Genomic DNA, 25,142 nt, shown 5'->3' with positions numbered 1-25,142 from the left:
TTCGGATCCCACATACAGACCGGTTCCCGCTCACTGGCTGAGCGAGGTGCGGGCGCATCACTGAGGGTTTTGATCCCGTTGCCGGACACGAAAAAAAGACAAAAAGAAAAAAAAAACAAAAAACCTTCAGCTTTATTTTATTTTATTTTTTTAAAAATTGATTCCTAAGTATTTTAATTTTTTGGTGACTCCTGTAAATGGGCTTGATTTCTTTATTTCTTTTTCTGCTAGTTTGTAATTGGTGTCTAAAAATGCTACTGATATTTGCATGTTGATTTTGCATCCTAAAACCATACCAAAATCATGAATCAGCTCTAATTGGATTTTGGACAAATCTTTAGGATTTTTCTCAATAAAGAATCATGTCATATGCAAAAAGGGACAGTCTGATTTTATGTATGGATACACTTATTTCTCTTTGTTGCCTGATTGCTCTGGCTAGTACTTCCAATACTATGCATCTTTGTCTTAGTCCTCCTGTTCTTAAAGAATAAGCAGCTCCCTATTCAGGATTATACTAGTGGTTGGTTTATTTCATTTGGCTTTTATTGTGTTGAGATACTCTTCTATACCTAATTACCTGAAACCCTTTATCATGAAGGGATGTTGAATTTTGCTGAATGCTTTTTCTGTGTTTATTGATATAAGTATACAGTTTTTATTTTTATTTTGTTGATGTAGTGCATAACATTTGTTGACTTGAATATGTTGAAACATCCTTGCCTCCTTGGATGAAGCCCACTTGATCACGGTGTATAATTTTTTGATGTGTTTTTGTATTCCGTTTGCTAATATTTTGTGATGGATTATTACATCTATGCTCATCAGAGATATTGGCCTTTACTTTTCTATTTTTGTATCTCTGTCTGGTTTGGTATCATGGTGATGCTGCCTTCATAGAATGAGTTTGGAGAGTGGCCTCTTTAATTTTTTTGGAATAGTTTGAAGGGAATTGTGTCAATTCCTCTTAACGTTTTGGTAGAATTCAGCAGTAAATCCATCCAGTCCTGGATTTTTCTTTGTTGGGAGACTGGTGATTACTGCTTCAATCTCATTGCTTGTTATTGGTCTGTTCAGATTTTCTATTTCTCCTTGTTTCACTCTGCCCAGAAATTTATCTGTCTCTTTCAGGATTTAAAATTTGCTGGTGTATAGTCATTTGTCATACTCTCTAATGATTTGTTGCATTTCTGTGGTATTGGTGATAATGTCTCCACATTCATTTCTGTTTTTTGTTATTTGGGTCTTACCTCTTCTTTTTTTGGTAGCTTAACTAAAGGTTTGTATATTTTGTTTATCTTGTCAAAAACCAACTTTTTGTTTCATTGACATTTTGTATCATTTTTTGGCACTCTTTCATTTAGTTCTGCTCTGGTCTCTATTATTCCCTTCCATCTACTAATTTTGGGATTGCATTGTTCTTTATTCCCGAGTTCTTTCAGGAGTGGTGTTAGGTTTTTTATTCAAAATCTTTTTATTCTTTTCACGTAAGCATTTATTGCAACAAATTTCCCTCTTAGTAATTCCTTTTGTGTATTGCCCATCTTTTGGTATGATGTTTCTTTATTTGAATAAGTTTGATGTCATTTCTCGATTTTATGTTTAATTTCTTCTTGAGCCTATAGTTTGTTCAGGAGCATATTTTTTCGTTTCCATGTATTTGTATAGTTTCTAGAGATTTGCTTGTTACTGATATGTAAATTTAATACACTGAGGTCTGAAAACATACTTGAAATGATTTTAATTTAAAAAAATTTCTTGAGACTTGATTTGTGACCTAACATGTGGTCTATTCTGAAGAATGTTCCATGTGCTGATGAGAAGAATACTTATTGTGCAGTTGTTTGATGAAATGTTCTTCAGTTGTCTGCCAAGTCCAAATTGGTCTAAAGTGTAGTATCAGTCCTGTGTTTCTCTATTGATTTATTGCATAGATAATCGGTCCAAGGTTGAGGATGGCATGTTCAGGTCTCCAACTATTTTCATCTTGGAGTCTCTTTCTTTAGGTCTAATAGTGTTTGTTTTATATTCTCGGTGATCTGGAGTTGGGTGAAAGCATGTTTATGAGTATTAGGTCTCCTTGCTGGATAGATCCCTTTATTACTATATAATAATAATCTTCTTTTTGTGGTTTTTGGTTTAAAGTCTATTTTTCCCAATGTAAGAATAACTACCCCTGTTCATTTTTGGTCTGTGTTTGCATGGTCTATCTATACTTCTTTATCCCTTCATTATTAGTCTCTGTATGTCTTTACAGGTGAGGGGAATCCCTTGTCAACAGCATATACTTGGGTCTAGCTTTTTAACCCAGTCCATCAATCTGTGCATTTTGTATAGGGAATTTAGTCTATGTACTTTTAGAATAATTGAAAGATATTGTCTTACTCCTGGCAATTTATCAATTTTCCTTTGGATGTTTTATATATCTGTTCTTCCTTTTTTCCACCTTTTATTGCTTGACTTAGATGTTTTTTGTTTTTTTGGGTGGTAAGATGTCATTTCTCTCTTTTTCTCATTTTCATTTTTGTTCTACCAGTGGGTTTCATTCTTTCCTGTGTATTCATGGTAGTTATTATCATTTTTTGGCTTCCAGATGCAGGACTCCCTTCAGGATTTCTTGTGGGGTTGTCTTGTGTTGATACACTCCTGCAGCTTTTGTTTGTTTGCAAGACACCTTTCCCTCTTCATTTCTGAAGGATTGCCTTGCTGGGTATAGAATTCATGACTGGCAGTTTTTTTTCTTTTAATCCTTTGAATATATCATTGCATTCTCTTTTGGCCTGTAGGGTTTCTGCTGAGAAGTCTGTTTTACTGATGGTGACTCGATGTTTTTCTCTTGCTGTTTTTACAATTCTCTCTTTCTCCTTGTCTTTTGAAAGTTTTACTATGATGTGTCACAGAGAGGATCTTTTTGGAATATATCTGTTTGGGCATGTTTCATCCTTTTTGATCTGTAAGTTTGTATCTCTACAAATACCAGGGAATTTTTCCACTATTATTTCATAGAATGTGATTCAGTACATTTTACTTTCTCCTCTCCTTAGGGAACACCCATGGTTTGGATATTTGTGTGCTTAAGGTTGTCTGCTAGCTGTCTTAGATTTTCTTCATTTTTTAAAATTCTTTATTCTTTTTCTTCCCCTCCCCCTTGGGTTACTCCAAAAATCTGACTTCTAGATGAGAAATTCTTTTTTCTGCTTGCTCTCGCCTGCTGCTTACACTCTCAATTATAGTTTTTATTTCACTGAATGGGTTTTTCAGTTCCAAAAGCTCTATTACATTCTTTGTAATGGTATTAATTCCTTTCTACATGTTCTCCTTCATGTCCTCGATTGTGTTTCTCATTTCATTGTGTCATCTAACTGAGTGTTCTTTTGTCTTACTGAGTTTTCTAAAGATTGTTGGTTGGGATTTCTTTTTAGACACTTCAAGTGTTTCCTCTTGTATGGGGTCTGATATTTGAGAATCATAGAATTCCTTTTGTGGTTTCAAAGTTTCTTGTTTATTCATATTTCTAGTATCCTTATGTTGATGTCTAGTCTTCTGGCGGATCCGTTGCTTCTTCTATTATTGTGAGGTGGTTTTTGAGGAGTATGACTTCCTCCTACAGATTTTTTACACATTTACTGTTGTGTGGAGGCTTTTAGTTTTTGTTCCAGATGGACTGAGTAGTATCTGTAGTTCTAAGTAGACTTAGTTTTTGAAGGTAGACTTAGTAATTCTCAATAGACTTAGTAGTTCTGGTGGATGCCAGCAGCTACATCTGTGTCTGGGATTGTGCATGTGGCTGGATGTCTGAGCCCATTCAGGTGGGTTGAGACATGTGGGTGGGTGAATACATGGGTCTGGATGGGTGGGTAGGGCTCCATTGGTGGCTAGGTTACCATGCTCACATGGGTGGGTAGGGCTACATGTACAGCTGAGGTGGCTGGGGCACAAGGAAGGCTAGATGGCTGGACCCACATGAGTTGGTGAGGCCACATGGGTAGCTGGACAAGTGGTCCCCAGCAGGTTGGTAGGGCTGTGCAGGTAGCTGGTTTTGGGGTCACATGGGCATCCAGGGCCATGCAGATGACTGGAAGGATGGAGCTGCACATGTGCTCGGTGCTGAGCTGGTGACATGGGCCATGTTGTGGGCTGTGCTGTGCAGGAGGAATTGCTATGCAGGGAGAAGGACCATGGCTCTGGGACTAGACAATGGCACAGGCAACCATGGTGGTTGTGGGGGTGGGCTGGGTCAGGAGGAGGAGGAGGGTTACTACTGGGAAATACTCACAGCTGCGCAGATAATTTTTGTTACAAGGGAATTCCTTTTGGCTGATCCTGGTGTTGGAGACATGGTGGTGCCCAAAGCAACATACCTATCTCTCTTCTACACCACCCTAATTTGATTTTGTGCTCCACAGGGATCTCACTGGGCTCCCACTGACCTCTGCCACTCTCTGACTGATACTTTATCCTGTACCTAGGTTTCCATTCCTTGCTTTGGTCCCTTTCTCAGGGAGGGTCATGCATTAGACACCTTTAGCACAATATTTGACCCACTATCTCCCTTCTTTTTCTCAGTCTAGCTAATGGTTTTTCTTTTTTTTTTTTTTTCCTTGTTGTCTTTTTTTGTGTCTGGCAACGGATCGCAACCCTCAGTGTCGTGCCCGTACCAGACCGGGACCGGCAACGGGATCGCAAACCTCGGTGTTGCTCCCACACCTCGCTCAGCCAGTGAGCGGGAACCGGTCTGTATGTGGGATCCGAACCCTTGGCGGGAGTGCCACCACGCTCCCAAGCGGCGCACTGTAGCAGTGCGCCACCGGGACGGCCCATGGTTTTTCAATTTTGTTTATCCATTCAAAAAACCAACTTATCATTATGTTGATCTTTTGCATAGTTTTTTGAGTTACTATTTCATTTATTTTTGCTTAGATTTTAAATATTTCTTTTTATCTACCTATTTTGGGATTGCTTTGTTCTTGCTTTTTTACTTCCTTGAGGTGTATTGTTAGGTTGTTGATTTGAAATCTTCCTGTTTTTCTGATGTAGGTTTTTATTGCTATAAACATTCCTCTTAATAACTCCTTGGCTATATCCCATATAGTTCGGTAAGATGTGTTTCAGTCTTCATTTGTTTCAAGGAATGTTTTGATTTCCTGCTTAAGTTCTTCTTCGACCCATTGATTGTTTGGGATTATGTTGTTTAGTTTCCATGTATCTATACAATTTCAAATGTTTCACTTTTTTGTATTTTTTGGTTTTATTTTATATTGGTCTGAAAATATACTTGATATGATTTCAATTTTAAAAATTCATTAGGACTTGTTTTGAAGCCTAACGTGTGGTCTATGCTGGAAAACAATGCATGTGCTGATGAAAGGAATTCTGTAGCTGTTATATGAAATGTTCTGTAAATGCCCATCAAGTCCATTTAGTTTATAGTGCAGTTTAAATACAATGTTTCTTTCTTTTTTTGTATGAATGATCTGTCCTCCAGCTTTTTTACTGAGTTTTCCCTGTCAGAATATCTGTAAAGCTACTGTTTCTTGGTGCATCAAATTATTCCTCCAAGTTGGTAAAAGATGATGAAAAATGATTACATTGTATAATGTTGAGTGCACTAATTATCTTGGTTTGAGCGTCACATATTATACTCTGTACCCCACAGATATGTACAATCAACCATGTTTCAATTTAAAAAATATGAAATTATTCCTGCAACTCATTTCATCCTCCTTGTTGTGATTTCATTGCATATAATTAATAAACATTTGATTCCAGCAGGGTTATGAAATTCTGCATATCTCTTTTTTACCCTGTTTGAATTTGGTTTTGTTTCTAAATATTTATTCATTATTTCTCTAGTTACAAAAGTTTAACGTGTTTCTTATGTATAAAATGATGTTTTGAAACATGTGTACATTTTGGAGTGGCTAAATACAGTTCATTTACATATTCATTACCTCAAATACTCATCATTTCTGGTGTAAACACATTTAAAATCTATTGCCTTAGCAATTTTCAAGAATGAAACATATTGGGAGGGGAAGGGGAAGGGAAAACCAGGAAAGTTTGGCAAACCGGTATAAAATCACAGTTAGAGAGGAGAAATAAGTTCTGGTGTTATATTGCACAGCAGAATGGTTATGGCCAACATTAGATTTTGCATGTCATGTAATAGAGGAGAGGTTTTTGAATGCTCTTGCTACAAAGAAATGTTAAACGTATGAGGTGATAGATACTCTAATTACTCAGACCCAGTTATAATACACATATATGGATCAAAACATCAGATTTTACCACATAAATATGTATAATTATAATGTGTCAATTAAAAAATTTAAAAGAATAATTCACTACATTGTAATTAACTGTAGTCACTATCTTAGTTGATGTGCCCTGCTATATATAAAAAACAAACCAATCAATAGAAATAAAAGGACACAATAATTACCATAATTCCTTGACCTTATTAAAAGAAGAGATATGATGTTGATAGGGGTGGGAAAGGGGGCAGATGGAGGAGGGAAAGGAATAAATTGGTAAAGAGCCACAAAAATCAACTATATTGTATAACGATAAATAAAAACACAAATTAAAAAAAAACAATACCTGAGACTGGGTAATTTTTAGTGAACACAAATTTGTATAAAATGCTTAAACAGTGCTAGCATATACTGAATGTTGTTACTATTAATTTAAATATTAGGATCTTTGAATTTCTTTTCTAGCTCTAAATTTTTTAAAAAATTTTACTTTATTATTTCATTGTATGTGTTTACTAGGTACAGATGGTTATTTGAATACATGCATATATTTTATAATCATCTAACCACATTTTTCTTGTCTGAATCTTATATTTAACCAACCATCTGCCTATTTTTCACTCTATATGAGAAATATTCACTGAGCCTAAACTTCTTACCAAGAACTCATTGTGTCTGAAATAAAAGTGAATTGAATGAAAAGGAAGGGAATCTTTGAGTTAATTTTGATCACATAACATCAGAAAACATCTTTGTAAATGAGTTACCAGGGAAACATTTCTAACGTAGTATCCTTTTCCCCATTACTTCTGATGATTTATGTTAAACATGTAAGATTTGATTTACTTAAAAAACCCAAAATTATTACTGAAGATAATAGGGAAAATGGCAGGTTTTATTTATAAAAGGTTAAAATTACTGGTTAGAAAGTGAAAAGCGTGATCCAATATATAACTTTATAAACAAAAGCTAAAGCAGGAAATAACCCAAAGGAAAAGGCAAAGAAAGAATTTCTTTGCAGATGTATTCAAAATATTGGATGGCGGAGGCCAGGCTTTCTGGTCCTCAGTATTGCAATGGCCCTTCATAAAGAGCTTTGCTGAGGAGTCTCCCCAGAGCCCCTTTCATGTCCCTGTTCCTCAGCCTGTGGATGAAGGGGGTTCAGCATGGGAGTGACCACGGTGTACATCACCGAGGACATCATACTTGCACTAGTGGACAGTGTGGCTGCAGAACTGAGGTAGACCTCAAGGCTTGTGCCTTAGAACAAGGAGATCACTGAGAGGTGAGATCCACTGGTGGAAAAGCTTTGCACTTGCCACTGGCTGATGCAATTCTCAGGATGTAGAAGAAAGCATGAGAGTAAGAAAAAAGGATCCCAGACAGAGAGAAAACACCTAGGACAATGGACATAAAGTATGTCACTATGTTATTGATGAGTGTGTTAGAATAGGCAAGCTCCAGGACTTCGGGAAAGTCACAAAAAAAAAAAAAAAAAGCTTGAGATGCCCATGTTTGTGCAGGACAGCTTCGAAGTGGTCAAGGTATCAAGCAGGGAGCCCAGGGCACTCATGATCCAGGACCCCAGAGCCAGCATCCAACAGAGCCGGGTGTTCATGATGAACATGTAGTGCAGAGGGTGACAGATGGCCACAAATCAGTTGTAGTCCATCACTGTCAGGATTAAACTGTGCAGACATCCAAACACAATGAAAAAATATATCTGGCTGAGGCAGCCTGCAAAACTGATAACTTTGCTCTGTGTCTGTACATTCACCAGCACCTTTGGAATGGTGGTGGGGGTTATACAGATGTCAGGAAAGGAAAAGTTGGAGAGAAAGAAGTACATGGGGAGTGCAGGTGGGAGTCTGAGATACAGGTCAGGATAATGAGCAGGTTCCCGAGTACTGAGACCAGTTACATTGAGAGGAACAGGCCAAAGAAGAGGGACTACTGGTCAGAGTCCCCTGTGAATACCAGGAGGAGAAAGTTCTTATCTCCTGTTTGTTTTCCTTCTTCCAAGGGGTTTCTGGGTTTGCCCAGAGGGAGGGAGAAAAGGCAACACAAAATTCACTCCAAATAAACATTCTCTAAAATGAGAGCAATATCCTTTATTTAAACCCAGGGGATTCAAGAAGTCATCCATTTTGGTTAACCATTGGATCCTATTGTGGACAAGTTGTGGCTACTATCACTACGTGGAAAGATTGCTTCTAGGTCAGTGGTCTCAAATTGTAGTCCTTGGAACAGTAACATCACATCACCTGGGAAGTTGTTAGAAATGTGTATCGTCAGGCCCTGGTGGGTGCAGCTGGCACTCTGTGATTTAACAAGCCCTCTCAGGAATTCTGATGCACACACAGTTTGAACACCACTGCTGCAGTGCTCCCCCACATTCCTAAGCAGCGCTCCCTACCCCAGCATCCCTGGAGGCAGCTCTTGCCCTTTCTGCCTAATGCATGGTGGAAGGAAAATTCCCTAATTCTAGGCAGATTTTTCAATCATTGGAAGGCTTTTTTGTTATTGTGCTGAGTCTCTGTAATGTAGAGTAGTTAAATCCTCTCTACCTTGCATGCTGCTTGTGCTAAAAATAATTAATAATCACTATTATTATGAATCTCCATTGTCAATGTTGAAATCCTAGAGTTTTTAAATATAGCAGTGAATCTTATGTACATTTTTCATTTTCTGATTCTTTATCAGATTAAAGTATTCCACCCAATAAATGGCTATTTAAATGTTGCACATTTTTTTTCTAAGATTTTTAAGAAAAAATAACTTTTGGATTAATTTTAATTTTATATTTTTTTCTTTTAGGATTATGTGTCAATAGCCTCTCTCAGTTATTAAAAATTAAAGTATTTCCTTGTTCACATTCTTGTATTTGATTATCTGTGTCATAATTGTAAGTAGGCTGTGAAATTTTTTTTCTATATGTTTAATTTTCTATCCACATAACATACTTAAAATTTGAGAAGAGAAACTCATCTATTATTCATTTTATCTTTCATAATATTACTCCTATTTCAATTTTTTCTGTCACAGGTGAACTACAGAATCATCTATCCTCATTATGTGAAAAATAGCATCATAATTTTATTGGAGATTCCATTAAAATTATAAACTAATTTGGAAAAAAATGGACATATTTATTCTTTTCAGATTCCCATTCAAATAACAGGAATTATCCTCTGGATATTTCAATCATATATGAGTAAACTTTCCTGAAGTTTTTTAAAAATATAGAATACACTCATTTCTTGTGAATAGTATTTTAGTGTATCTTAGGTTTAATGTTATTATGAATGATATTTTTCGACATTATCTTTGTTATCGCTATTTTATTAGGAAAGATTTTGATTTTTACAAATTGATGAGGTGTGATGTTACTTTTCTGGTGTTTCTTATTAATTTCATAATTTATATTTATGTATTTTGCCATAATATTAATTAATAGCATTTATTTCTATTCTTTGTCTTTTTCATTGGTTGGAAATTTCAAAATCCTCTTAAAATTTGTGAGCTGGAATTCTTACTTTTTTCCCCTCTTAAGGGAATAACCCTAGAGTGTTGTAATTTAATATTATGCTCATAATGATGAAAATATAAAATTCTTTTATCATGTTAACTTGAATTTATTTCTGGACACATTTGAGGGTGTAAAATAAATGGTATGAATAAGTGTTCAATGACTATATAGAAAAATACTGTTAAAACTTATCTACATATTTATAAATAAATTTCAAACATGAAATGTAGCACAGGGGACTACATAAGCTGTCTATAGGAAATTTAATTAAATATGTAGACATTATAAATTTATGCATAGATATGTATAACCTTTGTAAGTAATTTTCTTCCTCTGAAATTTAAAGTCTTTGATAGAAATAACAGAAGAAAAGATCAGTAATCGGAACCATAATTTAAAATTCTGAATTAAAAATAGTTCCATGCAGCAAATTAGAATGTAACAATAATCTATTTGTGTTATAAAAGTTAATAACTTTAATCTCTAAAATCTTAATAATAACTTATAGACAGAATAATATATTGCTGGGAGAAAGGCATAGAAATATTAAAGATATATATGAAGAAATGTAAAAAGTGTTTAAAAAAGTTTTCATTCTCGGGCCGAGCCCATGGCGCACTTGGGAGAGTGTGGTGCTGGGAGCGCAGCAGTGCTCCTGACGCGGGTTCAGATCCTATATAGGGGTGTCCGGTGTGCTCACTGGCTGAGCGCAGTGCGGCCGGTCTCAAAAAGGACAAAAAAAAATTTTTTTTCATTCTTACTATTAATCTAAGAATGTAATATTAAAATGAAGATACCCTTTTCAATGAGGGAATTAAGATGTCTTTTTTTATTTTTTTGGTTAAAAATGCAAAATTCCATCATGGGGAAAGAGAAATAATATTTCAGATACTGCTAATATAAGGTTCTTAGTCTCCTTTTCTGGGCTGGAGAAATTAAATCAGCATGTAGATTTTTTTATAATTACACACATTTTGCACAGGAAAAATTATCTTCAACAAAGTACACCAAAATATGAACAGGGATAATCTTTGAGTGGTAACATTAATGTTGATTTTTAGATTCATTTTCTAGTATATTTTTCAGTAATTGCAAGTAAATACCTATGTGGTCTATCCTCATGAAATAAAAATCTCAACATCTGAAGGTATCAAAAATAAAAATTTTAGAGAACAAAGAGTTAAAGCAGAAATTAGCAGGTAAAGATAAAAGCAGACAAAGAAAAAAGATAAATGCACTAAAAAGAAGAAAGACACTAGAATCGAAAAATAATTTTCAAAGCTAATTCTTTCCAATATACAAATGAATAGACAAAAATAGACAAAGTCTAAGGGAAGGGATAACAAAAGTGAGAAAGAACAGAAACACCTGGATTTATGAATGATAAAAATGCACACGCAGATAAGTGTTCAACTTCTGTAGATGATATTACTTATAAGTGTATGTTAAAATCATTAATATCTTCAAAAACAAACTTATTCCTGAAAAAACGTGTGTCCAAATTTCATTCAGGAAGGAGGATAACACATCAATAACCAAGGAAGAAATTTAATGAACAGCAAAACTTACCTAGAGAAATGCACTGGTGGACCACTGTGCCAGGAGCAATAGCAGAATTCTCCTTTAAGTATTAAAGAAGAAAATTAAGTTAATTATCAGGAATTGTTTATTAGTGCCCTGGAAGTTCCAATCAATGCAATACAAGGAGAAGAAGAAATGAACCCTCAGTGTTGAAAAGGCAACATAACATTGTTTTCAGATGATGGCTGCAGGTGGTGAGTTGGTGGCCGGAAACCGATTGCATCTGAGCATTTTAGTAAGGCAGTTGATACAAAACAAATACAGAGAGAACTGCAGTCATTCTAATGTGGCATTCAGTGGCATGTAGTACATTCAGAAGGTTTTGCAACAATTGTATCTCTCTAGTTCCAAATAATTTTATCACTATGGGACATCCATCCTCTCTTTGCAACATTTCTATAAATATAAATTATTGAAAATAAAATTATCAAAATGTGGGTACAAGAGAAAAAGGATAGCATTCCTATGAATGTTTGAATCTCTTAGAATATAGATGTTGATCATTTCAAATTTTAACAAAAATATAAAACTCCTGGAACAAGGGCTGGAGACTTGTAAATTCTCAACAAATGAGAATAATAATTACTAAAATTTATTATGGAACTCCATAAGTCAAGCACTTGTGGTATGCTTTATATTCCTTAGCTTATATTAAGATCATCCTATTTTTTTTTTTGGTTTAACAAATAAAAATGTGTGTACAGCAATGCAGTGATGATAATTAACATGTTAGCATGAATAGGTGCCTACTAGTTTTAGAGACTATTAAAAACTTCCCACACATGATCTCCTTTAATGTCATCCTAACATTAATTCTATGGACTGGATAACACTGTTTTCCCCGTTTTACAAATGTGAAAATGAAGACAGAGGAATATTAAGTAACCTAATGTCAGAAGATGCATGGAATGGGCTTGCAAGGGTTTACTATGTGGAACCACAGGAAATGCTTTTTAAGTGAATGAATGAATGAATGAATAAGGCATTATAGATAAAAAGATACAGGAACGTCTTTGATAGGGAAATGTAGAAGCACTTGTAATGACTACAGGAAATGACTAAGATGATTGGGTACAAACTCTTGAGAAATACTGTGGGCTAAGAAATGTCAGAAGATGCATGGAATGGGCTTGCAAGGGTTTACTATGTGGAACCACAGGAAATGCTTTTTAAGTGAATGAATGAATGAATGAATAAGGCATTATAGATAAAAAGATACAGGAACGTCTTTGATAGGGAAATATAGAAGCACTTGTAATGACTACAGGAAATGACTAAGATGATTGGGTACAAACTCTTGAGAAATACTGTGGGCTAAGGACAGGAATTCACTGTGTAACGTGCTTTGTATGGATGGACTCTCATCAACACATTATCACAGTTTTTACCACTGAAGTTTTTCCTGTAAGAACTCTGCCTGTCTCCATACCTGTTTCCAACACCAGGTGCTTCAGTGGTGCTGCTGAGACTGTAGTTCCCTGGGTGACAGAGGCGGCATCAGACACAAGTCCTCTGCAAGGGTCCAGTTGACTGCCCTCCTTCCTGCGTTATTTGAGTCACAGGCAAGAGGAGTAAGGGGCTTATTTACTATTTATTGTGCCTCAGAAGTTGAATTCTCATGAAATTAATGGTTCCATTGTTACTCTGTTCTCCAAGCAGTTTGGTTCCCATGAGTAAGGGAGTCAAAATGGGAAAGAATTTATTTTCTGCTATTTTTCTATCCTTGGAAACATCTTGGAAACCAGAGGCGTTTATCATTCTTTCCAGGGCTTTTTGCTCACAGTATTCTTTTCTCCCTGGGTCTGACTTACATTGCCCATTGTTTTCGTCTGTGAGCATTTTCTAAATGTTTGACATGGGCTTTGGTTTGTTTGTTTTTGTCTATGAAAGGCATGAGCAGGCACATTTTTAAAGACCACTTGTGTCCCAGCACCCTAACTTGCAGCTGTGTACAGGGACCACACATGACTCCAAACAAAACAATTCCAGTAAGTTTGCTACAACTTCTATTCCTACTACTGAAGATGCAATGTATCCATGTCTTTTACAATGTGATTGTGAAGCTCCTCAGAATTAGATGTAGAGTCTGTTTCTCCACCTTTGAATCTGGGCTGGACTTAAGATTTTTGAGTTGCTTTGGCCTGTAGAATATAATGGAAGTGAGAGTGTGCCTGAAATACTCTGTGCAGAAAATAGAATAAGCACTGTGGATGGACATCAAGCAATAACAGAACAGGATCTCAATGGGAGCATAAAATCCCATGACCAGCTATTAAACAGCCTGGTATGTTAAAGTCGACATTATCAGAAATAGAATACATGGCAGTGAGGTAGAAATGAATGATAGACATGAAATTGAAAAGCTGTGGTGTCAGAAATTCTTCTACAATAGGATTTTATAAATTGCCTTAGTTGATAAATATGGCTTATTCCATAAAACTACTGTAACTGTGTCACTATATTAGAAACATGGGAATCTCCGAATAGTTTCTGATCCAACAATGGGAATTACTTTGTGAGAGCAGAAAAATGATGAAGGAGAAATGTTGTATATTTGACAGAGAAGAAAGCTTAATAAATGAAAATTGCTTACATTTTCCAAAGCAGTCAAAATCAAAGAAATCGAAATTCCTGGATATAATAAAAAGAGCAATTTATACATCCATGATGTAACTAAATAATAGCAATTTCTGGCTCTGAGGCTTTAATCTCTGCAATCAGGTGCACATCTTTAGCCACAGGACAACTGGCTCTTTCCTAGTTTCTGTCCCCCAAAATACTTCAGTGTCCTTTTTATGTCTTTATTCCTCAGACTATAAATGAAGGGGTTCAGCATGGGTGTGACCACAGTGTACATCACTGAGGCTGTTGCACTTGAGTATGAGTTGTGTGTAGAAGCAGAACTAAGGTACACACCCAGGCTTGTGCAATAAAATAAAGAGACGACTGAGAGGTGAGATGCACATGTGGAAAATGCTTTATACTTCCCCTGAGCTGATGAAATTCTGCATATGGAGGAAACTATCCTGGAGTAGGAGTAAAGGATAGCAGTGAGGGATCCCCCACCCAGCACTGCTGCTGCAATATACATCACCAGGTCATTAAGAAAGGTGTCAGAACAGGCAAGATGGACTACCTCATTGAGTTCACAGAAAAAGTGGGGGATTTCCAAGTGTGTGCAGAAGGACAGCCTCAACACCATTAAACTATGTAACAAGGAATGCAGGACACTCATGATCCAGGACACCAGAACCAGCAGTCCACAGAGCCGGGGGTTCATGATGACCATGTAGTGCAGGGGGTAACAGATGGCCATGAACCGGTCATAGGCCATCACAGTTAGGAGGAAGCTGTCCAATCCAACAAAGTGTATGAAAAAGTACATTTGGGTGATGCAGCCTGTGTAGGCTATGACTTTGCTCTGTGTCTGTATATTCACCAGCATCTTTGGGATGGTGGTGGAGGTGAAACAAATGTCCACAAAGGACAGGTTGGAGAGGAAGAAATACATGGGGGTGTGGAGGTGGGGGTCTGAGATGATGGCCAGGATGATGAGCAGGTTTCCAAACATGGTGACCAGGTACATGGACAGGAACAGACCAAAGAGGAAGGGTTGTAATTCTGGATTTTCTAAAATTCCCAGAAGAAGAAATACTGAAATTTGTGTGTCATTCTCTGGTTTCATGTGGTGGAGGTGACTGCAAAAGGAAAAAAACAAAATCAATGAAAAAAACAAAAGAAGAGATAGAAAAAGAATTTGAAACAAACATTTATTAATAACCTATCAGAAATGTTATCATTTATATTCTATAATTAGGACACTAATTTCTGTATATGTGTACCAATCTGTTCCCCTTCAAATGATTCCTCATCCCATGTCTGATTAGGAATTCCCATCCCATGTTTACCCTTTTCCTAAGAGGTCATGTATTCAAAAATTTTAATAACTAATTTCTCAAGCATTTGAGAAATACTCGTTGGTTATTTTCCATGTTCCAGGCAGTGTCTAAATCATGACTGAACAGTATAGAACAACAAAAACTTCTACAGTAAAATATGTAGAAGGAATGAAAGCAAATAAAAAGTATCATATATTATTTAGATGGTCATAAGTGCTATGAAGTAAAAGAAAGAAGGCGAAAAGGAAAGAGTGGATAAGAGGTGTTATTTATTTTTTTTCCTGTACATTCAGGGAAATTGAGCAGATGAGGTGACATCTGAATAAAGACCTCCAGGAAGACAAGACAGGAGCCACATGGATATTTGGGAATATATGTGGCCAGCAGGGGGAATGTCCAGTGCAAACACCTATAGAAAGATGCTGTTTTCAGATCTGAGGCCCACAAGGAAGCCAGTGTGGCAGGGGAATGAGCAAGAGGAGAGTGATGGGAAACGGTGTCAGAGAATGTTGAAGAATGAGGTGGCCTCACTGCTGTTGAAACTTAAAGACACACGAGGTCTTTCTCTCCAGATGTTGTTATGCTGGCAGTGTAATAAATTGGCTTAAATTGTACTATGAAGTTCAATGCATTCTCTATTTCCATAAGTTGCTTTGAGTTTTTGCCTCTGTATTATGAGTCACTTTTTTGAACACATTGAGTCCAAGTCTCCTTGATCTGAAACATCCTCTCACACCTAAAGGGACATACACACAGCACAAAACACTCAGTATACACTTACACAGAGCATGGATACACATAAAGCAAACTTGTACTTCTGTGGTCTTATCAATACCATATTCTTCTGTCACCCAATAACATTTTAAAGAGGAATGGATGTCAGGCATGTTTTCATTATGAAATTATCTTTCCATTTTGATGTGGCTATGTTCTGCCCTCTATTTAAAGAAACTTAGGTTTTTTAAAAAAGAAAATCTCTGTCATAAACACAGAGAAGGGAATTAAATAGACTTGATTGGGAAAAATCTAATAAGCTCAGATGCTTCCTGAGAGAACATGAAAAAGACAAGGCTTCCTTGGTTATGTCCACATCCAACTACCCTTACATCCCTTTCATACCCAGAAAAAGTAATAAAAGAGAAAAAAATAAGATTGTCTTTTAGATAATCACAAAGGTAATGCTATCTTTTGGCGTCACAACGCTTGTAGATTAAACAATCATATAGAAATAATGAACAAAGAGAATAAGCTAAAATATCATGAAAGGAAATATAAGACGACAACCAGATTTGGTCATTTAGTGCATAAAATGGTAGAAGACTTTTTTGTCATTCTTCCTATTCCACCTTGATTTTGACAATTGGTTTTTATATGTTCTGATAGTATCTAAGGCTGCCCATTCCTCACTTTTGTTGTGTGGAAATCTATTCTTCGGTATTCTTAGGTTTTGAGATTTGGTGCATATATTCTAACACATTCCACGGCACACTCTGTTCTTGGTTCTTGTCATTGTCCAACATGCAGAGCCTCCCTGACTTTACTCTATAAAATCCTGCACAGACATGACAATTCTATCATTTTACATGGAAAAATATTCTTCATATAACTCATCCCTGGGGGCATCATACCATGCCCGCATTTATTTCTTTGTACTGTCTTCACCATTATAATTCAAGATCTAACTGAGCAGGGATTTCACCTGCTCTGTCCACCTTGTGAATTCATGCATTATATAGAAGCAAATGTTAATGAAATGAGAAGTTGTGAGATAAAAAGAATGGCAGGGGAATAAAACCAGGTGGTTTCAAAACAATGGTATTAACCAAATTGAAAGGTGCATCAATAAAGGAAAGATATAAAATAGCAACGATTTAATGATTCCAATATGGATTAATAATTAAATTTGCAAAGACCTATACATAAGAGAATATAACTCATAATTGAGATAGAATCATCTAAAATTATAATTTATCTTATATAAAAATATGCAGATGAAATATGTTATTGAAGTATAAAGGTGATCTTTAGTAAAATGATGAGGAAGAATGTCTTTCAATTGATGGCTGAAGGAAGTGTAAATTGTAGAAATATATTCAATCACAAAAGGAACAAAGGCACATTAAAGAACAAAAGAGATGTAAAAATACATTGGAAATACATATAGAAAGTGATATATTGACTCAAATACTGCAGATGAACTTTGCATATTTAAAAAGCAATGAGGAACATACAATATAACTGAACGATAAATTTGACCACACAAAATTACAAACTTTTATACATTCTCCAGATAATCCATGAAAGAAACAGACAGTACACAGCAAAGGTGGTGAAAACTCCAATACTTTTCTTTTTTTATTTTGCATCTCAGATTTCATTCTTTCTTTTGAAAAAATGTAAGATTGGCCCATGATAATTATACGTATTTATGGGGTACAAGGAAATGTTTCCATACATGTGTACATTGTGTAATGATCAAATCAGGGTGATTAGCATTTCTCTCAACTGGAACATTTATCCCTTCTTTGTTATGAGAATATTCAAAAATCTCTTTTAGTTATTTTGAAATATGTAATACAGTATTGTTAAGTACAGTCATTCTACTATGCAATAGAACATCAGAACTTATTCCTTCTATCTAACTGTAACTTAATTGTAATCATTTTGTACCCATTGAGCAACCCAATTCTTATATTTAAAAAATGTAATCAAAAACAGAAATAAAATCACTATACAAAAGCAAAGAACTTGCAATAGACAAAGTAAATATCTAACAAATCCACAAATATATTCAGACTCAGAAGTAAGGTCATAATTGCAAGTAATCTTCATTAGTATACTTTAAAAAAACCTATTAAGTGATTTTTAAAAGTCTCCATATCTAGCATGAGGGTAGATAACTGCAAAATATGTGCCTCATGAACTGCTGTTACAAGGTGGTATGTGGGAGGAATCCATTGCTCTGGAACTTTCTCATCAATATGCAAGCATACACAAATATGTCCCATCTTCAACATAAAAAAGAAATACCCGCACATCATAGTATATCTCTCCCCATCTAATACCCTATTTCTCTACTCCATGTAATTGCAAGGTTACTTGGACACATGTATTTCTACTGGAACAATGTCATGCCTACAATCCCTTAACTGGGCTTTCATTACCGTCTTTTAAATTTTAATAGTGATGAGTGCATTGCCGAGTTAAATGGGGACTTTTCAAAACCATCATAAATAAAAATATTAATTAATTTATTAATCAAGAAAGGAAACAACCACTGCATTCTCTAGGCTTGGAGCGTGGCTGAATTGGCTCTCAAGTGAACAAAAATAAACTTTCCTTGTTTCCATTCTCTCTGAAGCTTTCCTGAAGTGCCCACTGGTCTCTTGGACTCACCTAGGTGGGATGTCTGAGAGGAAGGTCTTTGTGTGAAAATCTGAGTTCCTCCCTGGATGGTTGATGATGGAGACTGAAACTGTCACCAGACATGAGAGTAGGAAGGTATCAAGCATCAGTCCCCCTGTCAGACTTAGGACTCCAGAAGAAACTACTTTGTCCCTTCCAGCCCACGATTGTACACTCTGAGGAACAGCAGTACAGGAGATACTTACAGCTCTATATATCTGCTCATTAGGAGCATTTCCCAATTGTTGGGACATTGCTTTGCACAGAAAGGATTTTTTCCCTGCAGATATTTTGTTCCCGAGAGACCAGGTTAAAAATCAGGTGAATCCAGTCTTTATTATTTCTTACCAGGTTAAAAATCAGGTGAATGAGAGACCAGGTTAAAAATCAGGTGAATCCAGTCTTTATTATTTCTTTTCCATGAACTCTCCTGCCTTCTAGAGGTGTTGCCTCCCACAATCTTATACCACTCCTGAGTTAAAGTTTTCACTAAAGTCTAAGACTGAACAATCTGTTTTGACTATGTCCCTGGGATCTCCAAAGACTTGACTTGTGGTGGGACACAGCCTCCGTTTTCTACAGAAAATTATTGCCCTCTTCAAGAACTGTGTTCGTCTGATTTTAGAAATACATAATATGTTTTTTGCTTCATGAAAAAATTCCACTAAGAATCAGGAATTTCACACATATAAGAGCTGTCCATTAGGAGTTTATTTATGAAAGGCCTGATAATTATAACAGATATATTTACATATTTTAATGCTTATTGCCTTGATATTAACATGTTCTAAGTAGTCTCCTATTTAATTTTTATAAGACCACATGCTATGTGGTCAGCAGTATAATAAACTGCATTGTACATTTTCAGAAATGTGGCTTAGAAGGATTAAGTAATCTGCCCAAAGTTATGAGCCAAGTAATAGGTGGACTTTGATGTGAACTCCATCATGGTGTATCCAGTTCATTTGCTCTAGGGCAGTGGTTCTCCATGAGAGGTGATTGTGCCTCCATGATACATTTGGAAATTCCTGGTAAAATTATTGATTGTCACAACTGGGAAGGTGGTAATGGCATCTAGTAGATTGAAGCCTAGGGTGCTACTCATACTATAATGCACAGGACTTTGCCCACCAAAAAGAATTGTTCACTACAAATGTCAACAACTGAGGAGGTTGAAAGACTGTTTTAGACCAGAATATCTCCAACTTCAATGTTTATATGAATTCCTTGGTGAGCTTGTGCAAGTGCAGATTCCACTTTGGAAGATCTAGAAGGAACTCTGACATTCTGCATTTGTTGCTATTTCCCTGTTGATGTTGGTGTTGCCGGTCCTGTTTGTGGACCTCTCTTAGAGGATCAAGGCAGTGGGGCTGTGTTGCAGTCAGCTACAAGTATTTTGAGGACTTCCTGTGCAAGAATCCTACCTCCCACCTCAGGTCTGATTTTAAGTGTCAAGTGTTGAACTTGGTAGCTCAGCTTTTGCATCAGTAAGTTTACACTTGCCTCCTAATTGCTTCCCTCAGGACAGGAATTGAAACGATGTGAAATTCCACTTATCCTACGGAGTTTATGCACATAAAAGTAAGTAATATTTTAAAACTCATTGGAAATTACCTCACACAGATGTTCAATGGATAGCAGCTGTCATTGACTAAGTCCCAGTTCTTCATTTACTAAGCTCATTGTGACTCCAGAAAGGTTTCTTTGGATAGGAAGTGAGTCTGGCATGCCCTGTTCCTGGGAGATAGGGTGTTGTGGTCATGAAGTGGTACCTCCTCCTAGGACCCCTCATGGGGGGCAGAGTGCTTGAGAGCCCACCTGTCTATGCTTTGTATATGCATACCACATCTCTTTTAGCCATTTATCTGTCAGTGGACACCTAGGTTGAGTCCATATCTTTGCTGTAGTGAATAGTGCTGCAATAAACACAGGGGTACAGGTGTCTTTTTGTATGCTGATTTCCTTTTTTCTTTTGTTTCCAGAAGCCTTCTTTTGCAGCCAGAGCAATTAGGCAAGAGAAAGAAATAAAGGGCATTTGAACTGAAAAGGAGAATGTCCAATTGTCCCTGTTTGCAGATGACATATTTTAACAGAAAGACCAACCTAAAGACTCTGCTAGAATCCTCCTAGACCTGATAAACAAATTCAGTAAACTTGGAAGACAGAAAAACAACTAAGCAAAATTGGTTGTGTTAGTATACACCAACAGCAAGCTAGTGTAAAAGAAATAAGAAAGCAATTGATTTACCATAGCAACCAAAACCAAAACCAAAATCAAAAAACCAAAAAACAAACAGAAAAAAGTTAACTTAAGAGGTGAAGGATCTCTACAATAAAAGCTACAAAACACTGATTTAACAAATTAAAGAAGTAATACAATAAAGGAACTGCATCCCATTCTCAGAGATTGGAAGAATCAATGTTGTCAAAACGAGCATACTACCAAATGGGATGTGCAGATTCAATGCATTCCCAACCAAAGTAAATGACATACTTTACAGAAATAGTGATGTATCAAGCTTCCTAACTTCAAAATACACTAAAAAGCAGCAGTCATTGTAGCAGTATGCTGGCACTATAACAGACACATAGACCAATGGAACAAAATAGAGAATCCAGAAATAAATCCACATACCTATGGCCAACTGATTTTCAACAAAGGTGCCAAGAACATGCATTGGAGAAAGACAGTCTGATGACTGCAATGAGGTATTGTGATGCTCCTCAGTTCAAATGAGTGACCCTGGGTGGGTTTTCTCTTTTATCTTTTCTACAGGCAGAGGCTCCTCCTGGGATATTGCTTCCTTTAATTGGATTATGGTTTGGTGGTGATTGGGAATTTTATTCCTAACTCTATTTTCTTATCCTTGGTTTCCATACTTTTGGGAGTTCCACCTGTTTCTCCCGAGATGAAGACAGTGCCATGGGTTGTGCACATACTTCCCACTCCCTGATGTGCTACAACATATGGCAGTGTAATTCTCCCTGTGATTTGGGTCAGTGGGTCATTAGTTGGTGATCACTCACCTCTTTCTCTCAGATCCAGTGGTGACTCTCCTTCAGTCTATGCCAATGAGTGATCAGTGGGCAGCCTATAAGGTGGTGGTGGCTGCTGGTGTGACAGCAAGCTGCCCTTGCAGCTGCAGTTGCTAGTGGTCAGAGTCATGGGCCACTCTCTCAGAATTGGTGTCTGCGGCAGCAACAGAGAGTGCTGCTGCCAGTGAGGTGTCTGCTGCACTGGTGCTATCAGTCAGGGGTTTGGCTCAACTATATGTTTAAAGATGCTTAAAATGACGATCTTTATTTCATATGTATGTTTTGCCACAATAAAAAAATAGCAAATGATCTGAGGAGACATTTCTCAAAAGGAGACAAATGGCCTACAGTTGTACAAAAAAAATCAAATCATCATTGAAATGCAAATCAAAACCACACTGAGGTATCCTTTCACTCCATTGAGAGTGACTTTTATCAAAAAGACAGAAAATGACAAATAGTGGTGAAGATGTGGAGAAAGTGGAACTGTAATACACTGTTGGTGGTAATGTAAACTCGTACAGCCATTATGGAAAACATGAAGACAGGTTTCACAAAATAACTACAGATAGGACTAACATACGATCCAGCATCTCTCACTAGTAGGTATATATCTGAAGGAACAGAAATCAACATGTTTAATGGATTCCTGCACTCATGTTTACTGCAGCTCTATTTACAATAGCCAAGATTGGAACCAACCTAAATGTCCATTCTTGGATGATTGGACAAGGAAATGAGGTATCTATGCTCAATGAAATACTTCTCAGCCATGAAAATGAATGAAATTCTGTCATTTGCAACAACATAGATGAGCTTGGAGAGGATTATGTTAAGTGAAATAAGCCAGACACAGAAAGAGAAATTCCCCATATTCTCACTCATATGTGGGATCTGAAAAATTCAATCATGTAGAAGTAAAGAATACAGTAGTGGTTATACAGACTGGCAAAGGGGAGTGGAGGAGGAATAGAGAGAGGGTGGTCAATGGATACAAAGTTGAAGCTAGGAAGAATGAGATCTAGTGTTCTCTGCCAATTTAGGGAGAATAAAGTTAACAATTTACTGTATAACTTCAAATAGGTATGAAAGAGGATTCCTTTAGGGAGAATAAAGTTAACAATTTACTGTATAACTTCAAATAGGTATGAAAGAGGATTCCGAATGTTCCCAACACAAAGAAATAACAAATGATTGAGTTGATGGATATGTTAATTACCCTGATATGATCATTGCACATGGTGTAAATGTACCCAAATATCACATTGTACTCAATAAATGTATACAGTTATCATGGGTCATTTAAAGAAAATAAAATAATTCACAGGCAGAAGTAGATTAAAGGCTGTCAAAAGCTTGGGGTGGGGGTGTGCAGAGGAATAATTAGAAATTGATGCTTGATTGGTGGAGAGTTTATGTTTAGGATGATGATGAAAAAGTTTAGAAACAGATGTGATGGGTTTACACCATTGGGAATGTAATTAATTCCATGGAATTGTATGTTTAAGTATGATTTAAATGGCAAATGTTATGTTATATGCATTTTAGCATGATTAAAAAAAGAAAAAATGGTTTTCATTGTTTTCCACTGAAGAATCTTGTCACAGCGCCCTTTATGTCCTCATTCTTCAGACTGTAGATGAAGGGGTTCATCATGGGTGTGACCACAGTGTCTATCACCCAGGCTGTTGCACTTGAGTGTGTGTTTTGTGTAGCAGCAGAACTAAAGTACACTCTCAGGCCTGTACCATAAAATAAGGAGACAACTGAGAGGTGAGATGCACAGGTGGAAAATGCTTTATACTTTCCCTGAGCTGTAGAGATTTCACATATGGAGGAAAGTATCTTATAATAAGAGTAAAAGATCCCACAGAAGGTTCCACCACCCATCATTCCCACTGTAAACTACATCAATATGTCACTAAGAAAGGTGTCAGAGCAGGGAAGATGGACCACCTGATTAAGTTCACAGAAAAATTGGGGGTTTCCAAGTCTGTACAGAAGGACAGTGGCAACACCATGAAGCTTTGTAAGAGGGAATGCAGGACACTCATGACCCAGGACACCAAAAGCAGCAACACACAGAGCCGGTGGTTCATGATGACAGTGTAGTTCAGGTAGTGACAGAGGGCCACGAAGCAGTCATAAGCCATCAGTCAGGAGAAAGTCATCCAACCCTAGAAAGATTATAAATAAGTTCATCTGGGTGGCACAGCTTTCATAGGTTATGACTTTGCTCTGAGTCTGTATGTTCACCAACATCTTTGGGATGGTGGTGGAGGTGGAGCAGATGTCAGAAAAGGACAGGTTGGAGAGGAAGAAGTACATGGGCATGTGGAGGTGGGAGTCTGAGATTGTGGCTAAGATGATAAGCAGGTTTCCAAGCACGGTGATTAGGTACATGGACAGGAACACCCCAAAGAGGAAGGCTTGCAATTCTGATTCCTCTGAAAATCCCAGAAGAAGAAATTCTGAAATTCGTGTATCATTCCCTGGTTCCATCTGGCTGATGTGATTACAAAGAAAAGAGAAGGACATCATGACACAAGCATGTAGTACTCACCTATCAGAAATGCTATCATTTTTTGGACAGTCAGAAAGTCAAATTCTCTCTCTGTCTTCATTCGTTTCTACCTCCCTCCTGTCTTCCCTCTATTTATCTTTTCCTTCTTCTCTCCTTTTTTTCCTTCTTTCTTTCTTTCATTCTTTCTTTTTTTCTTTCTATATCAACAGATAAAAGTTTATATATTTATTGTGTACACCATGATTTGAAGTATATATACATTTTGATATGGTTAAATGTAGCTATTAACCTATACAGTACTTCACAGACATCATTGTAATGCTGAGAACACTTAATATCTGCTTTCTTTGTATTTTTCAATAGTACAATTTACCATAATTAACTAGGCCACCATGTTGAACTATAGATCTCTTGGATATATTCTTCCTATCTTACTGTATTGTTCTATTTTTCCTCCTGTATCCATTCAGCCTCAATCTCACCCCATTACTACTACCCCCTCTCTGGTAACCTCCAATGTACAAGAAGGTAATTTCTATATTTTACGTGTGAATGTGATCCCCTTTAGGAATACTTATTCCATCTCTGATTAAGAATTTCCATCCCACTCTCAACCTTTTCCTGAAAGCATGTTTTCCACAGTTTTAATGAGAAAATTTTTAATGCATTTTAGAAAAATAAACTGAATTTTGGCACATCCCAGGAAAGTCTAGACAGTGAGTGAATAGAGCTATAAAACAAAAGTCCGTACAATTTAAAAATGGAGAAAGAATATGAGTAAATTTCTAAAATGCTATATGCTATGTCAGATGGTGACAAATCCTGTGAAGAAGAGGAAAGAGTAGATGTGGTCTTATTTTTTTAGTGGGAATTAGGGAAAGACCACCAGACAAGGTGACAATTGAACAGAGACC

The 25,142-nt window shown here is 36.6% G+C and overlaps 1 protein-coding gene and 2 pseudogenes across 1 annotated transcript; all 3 read right to left on the bottom strand.

The window, feature by feature from the left end:
• Positions 1-7,319: 7,319 nt before the first annotated feature.
• Positions 7,320-13,330, bottom strand: LOC103581578 (annotated as a pseudogene).
• Positions 13,331-14,095: 765 nt separating this feature from the next.
• LOC103581577 (olfactory receptor 7A10-like) lies at positions 14,096-15,049 on the bottom strand. Its single transcript, XM_008563375.1, has one exon. It carries the CDS (start codon positions 15,047-15,049, stop codon positions 14,096-14,098), a length of 954 nt encoding a protein of 317 aa, XP_008561597.1.
• An 8,230-nt stretch (positions 15,050-23,279) lies between these two features.
• On the bottom strand, positions 23,280-24,206 carry LOC103581576 (annotated as a pseudogene).
• Positions 24,207-25,142: the final 936 nt, after the last annotated feature.

This window comes from Galeopterus variegatus, unplaced genomic scaffold (assembly GCF_000696425.1).
Source record: "Galeopterus variegatus unplaced genomic scaffold, G_variegatus-3.0.2 Scaffold13398, whole genome shotgun sequence".
NCBI lineage: Eukaryota > Metazoa > Chordata > Mammalia > Dermoptera > Cynocephalidae > Galeopterus > Galeopterus variegatus.
The sequence above is the reverse complement of the archived record's forward strand: the minus strand, read 5'-3'. Positions and strand labels throughout refer to the sequence as shown.

What these genes read in the sequence shown, in the direction of transcription:
- LOC103581577 (XM_008563375.1), bottom strand. Translation starts at nt 15,049, where the DNA reads ATGAAACCAGAGAATGACACACAAATTTCAGTATTTCTTCTTCTGGGA.